The 3806-nt window shown below is 35.7% G+C and overlaps 1 protein-coding gene across 1 annotated transcript; it reads right to left on the reverse strand.

Moving 5' to 3' along the window:
- Positions 1-1125: 1125 nt before the first annotated feature.
- Positions 1126-2756, reverse strand: LOC112524618 (AP2/ERF and B3 domain-containing transcription repressor TEM1-like). Its single transcript, XM_025134528.1, has one exon. The coding sequence runs from the start codon at positions 2623-2625 to the stop codon at positions 1597-1599; it is 1029 nt and encodes a 342-aa protein (XP_024990296.1). The 5' UTR covers positions 2626-2756; the 3' UTR covers positions 1126-1596.
- Between the last annotated feature and the right edge of the window lie 1050 nt (positions 2757-3806).

The following is a 3806-nucleotide window of genomic DNA, read 5'->3' on the forward strand; positions in this document are numbered from 1 at the left end:
AGAACAGTAGCCCCACTCTATAGCCATGAAAGCTTGTACCTATCTCAGACTTTTCTTGCCGTCCACCTAAGATTATAGATCATTTATATATAATCTTGATATATAATGGTTAATTAGATATGAATCATTCTAATAATTGTAATCAGTTGAATTTACCTAAATGGTTGAGACTTCAAGTACATATATAATCTGTAAAATATAAATTATATATCTGGGACTGGGATATATCAACTTATGATCGAGTTCATTATAGAAGAGAAACTAACATGTATAGATTCGATGTATATAAGCGAGATTAATTATATATATCTAATTAAGTACTAGGATGGTATCTTTTGTGATATCTTTCTGGAAATAGCATATGATCTTAGGGTTGTAGAGACCAAGAACTATTCAAATATCTCATGTACCCTAGATTGACAGCATCATATCGTATCTGATTTGCTTGTATGTACATGTCTTTTTTCTTCATTTGGAAAAAGACCCTTACTCTATATGATTTGTACTCTATTACCTTACCCCATTACAATCTTTAACTTTCTTTTATATAATATATATGATGCCCAAAACTAAACCACAAGAGAACTGAATATATATATATATATATATATATATATGTATATATATATATATGTATGTAATGGTCCCAACCGTATATTTCAACTAAAGTACAAATAATCAAACATTTGTGTAATATACATTCAACATTACCAAATTAAATATCTAAAAGAAAAGACAATACATAAACCTAAAAAGCCATATTCATTAGAAAAGGTTAAAACTCTCAGAATTTCCTGAATAACCAGAAAATTTAAGCCAAGAGTTAACACTTTCAAACAGTTCCAAAATTAAATGAGAGTATTGCAACCACACAACCCTTTATTCTAAAAGAGGTAAAACTATAGTATCTTAGCAGGAAAAGGTGAATTTTTTTCCCCAAGTAAGTTGTGATGAATTATAATGACCATAGCATAAGAATACTTGTACCGTGCTGTACAACCTGATCTCTGTGTGTGTGCTAAGCTAGTGTGTCGGACTTGTCAACATAAGGAGATATTTGCACAGTAGTTATGCTCAAACAAGAAAGTACTACAAAAAATATTTCAACCAAAACTGGAAAGGTTCTTGAAGAAATTATTTCTTTATTACATCACATGTACATAATCACATACATACATGACTGTATGTAGACTATAAGATCACACAGAGAGAACACTACAAGTATGATCAAATCAGTGGACAGAAGGTCACAGATATCGTATACAACTGTTATTGTTAATGAATAAGTTATGGTACAAACAATAATGTATTCAAATACGAAAGTTAGTCAAGGACACAATTGAGATGATAAGTTTTGGAAAACAAAAAATTTCTATTTTTCTTGGGGTTTTTTTACAACTGTTCAACTTGATCCCTACATTGAGCTTTCTTTAGCTCAATTATCTTTTCAGTTTCTAAAATAAATATACAAACTTTTGCAACTTGCACCCCCTCCTATTCCATTCCCACCACTTTCCAGCTCCATTCCTCATCATCATCTCTAGAAAAGAGTACTCCAAAATATTATCAAACACACCCCCAAAGAAAGAGAAATTGTTACAAAGGGTCGATAATTCTTTGTTTCTTACAGTTTCCTAACCCCAACAACTCCATTTCTATGTTACTTCTCTTGCCATTGCAAGTGCTATCAACCCCATGAGTAGTTGCACTGAATATATTGACTCCAAACAGCCTAAACATCTGGACCGGGTGAACTGGTTTTTGATTGGTATTACCTGACCCATTTTTGACCTTCCAATCGATGTAAAGTTGCTTGTCTGGACCGGTGGATCTCTGAAAGCTCACAATGTCACCGGCCTTTAAGTTCTTTTCTTTCACGAACCGGCTCCACCCTTTGGTCAACACGTAGCTCTGGCTACTGTTCCAGTATGAGTAACGAAATCTCCACACTTTCATCCCAATGTCTTCGAAATGTAAAAGTACTCCTTTGGAAGTGCTTCCGTTTTGCAACGGGAAGTGCTTCTCGGCGTGCTGCTTTGGTATCACTAGTCGGTTTAGTTTTCCGACGTCACTGGGGGTGACGGTCTTCTCAAACAGTTGTTCCCGGGCGTTGACCAGCTGATGACCCGATCTGAACCCATCTGTAAAAGGGGTTTTGTGTAAGCTGCAGCTTCTCTTACTTTGCTCCAGCTCGTCATTGTAAGTGTGTTTTCTCAGCATATCAACGATCTCAGCTTTGGAATGAGAATTCAAGAAACTGGCTTCCAACCCGGCTTCATCCGTGTCGGCTGGAAGCGGCTTAAAGTTAGTGACGGCATCTCGGCCACGAAAGCGTTGAACGGCGGTATCATACGCCTTGGCAGCTTCATGTTCTTCGTTGAAGGTTCCAAGCCACACGCGCTGGTGTTTCTCATAAATCTGAGCACCCCAACGGCCGTTAGGTTGTGGGACTACGCCTTTGAATCTTGATGAAGGCAGCTTCCTTGACTCGGCTTCCAAACCACCTTCCAGGTCAAGAACCACGCTTCCCCCACTGCCGATCAGCGGCGGCGTAGTCACAGGTGCAGCAACCGTTGAAGTTGTTTCAGTGGTTGTGCTTTGATCATCTGTGCAACTTCCATCCATTATCAATTAGTCTTTATTGCTGGAGAGAGAAACGAGAGGGAGAATGAGGTTCGAATCGATGTTTAGAGAGAGAGAGAAATAGGATTATTATGAAGTGGGTGTAAGAGAAAGGTTGAGTATATATAGGAAGATTTCTAAAGCTTCTTGTGTATGGTGCACAAATAATATTTATATTGCATTATGAAATAACAATAATAATAAAATCTTGTTTGTTTTTACCAGTGGTGATATAAATATGTGTGTGTGTGTGCGTGCTTGTTGATATACGTAAAATATACGGAAGAGATGTAGGTGAGGTGGGTCAACTCAGAGATGGTGAGGAACCAGGAAGATTCATGGCGACTTGTTATATTTACAAGTTGTTGTATTATATAATTATTGAAGGATAACACAACATGTATATATATATATATATATATATATGCTACATGCACTGATATATATACAGAAATATGTAAGCATATATATATATATATATATATATATGTAGAGAGATAGAGAGATGAATGAGGCTGAGCAAGTGGATGGGTGAATTCACATGAGAGGGGACCTAGTTTTAAGTGCATCCCCCCCAAAGCTTTGCTGATTGTGATACTGTCTAAGAGCATGGCTCTCTCTCTCTTATGTGATGATGTTTATCTCAACCCCCATTCGTTTCTACCGAAAGAGGCAACAAATAATAGACAAGATTTTGAACAACAATCACTTTAGATAAGATGACGACACTACCTTATTTCTCTCCAAATACATCTTGCCTATACTTATATACGTATAAATATATTTATACTATCATATGGCTCTGATGGGATGAATCAATTAATTGATATATCATTTATGTCACATTAGGCACAGTAAACTCTCGTAATTAAATTATGGAGTTACGTTTTTTGAGACAATTTAGTTTTCTCCTTTTGCAAACTTAATTAACATTAATGGTGCATGTATGTAACACATTGACCTTTTTCGAATTAATTTGTGGCAATTCTTTAGAACACGATCATGGTAATTTTGCATTTAAATTTTGAAGAATCTAGTCTCGTATCCTCTCTTCAAATGCGTACACGATCATTTTCTATCGATCATATATTGTAGTTTGTGTTTAATCATGTTTTATCATTGTCTTTAATCGAAAATTAATCAATCATTTTACACCAATCAAAATATAGACTAGCTTAGATTTT

This window comes from Cynara cardunculus (genome assembly GCF_001531365.2).
Source record: "Cynara cardunculus var. scolymus isolate 2C chromosome LG 13, CcrdV1, whole genome shotgun sequence".
Lineage (NCBI taxonomy): Eukaryota > Viridiplantae > Streptophyta > Magnoliopsida > Asterales > Asteraceae > Cynara > Cynara cardunculus.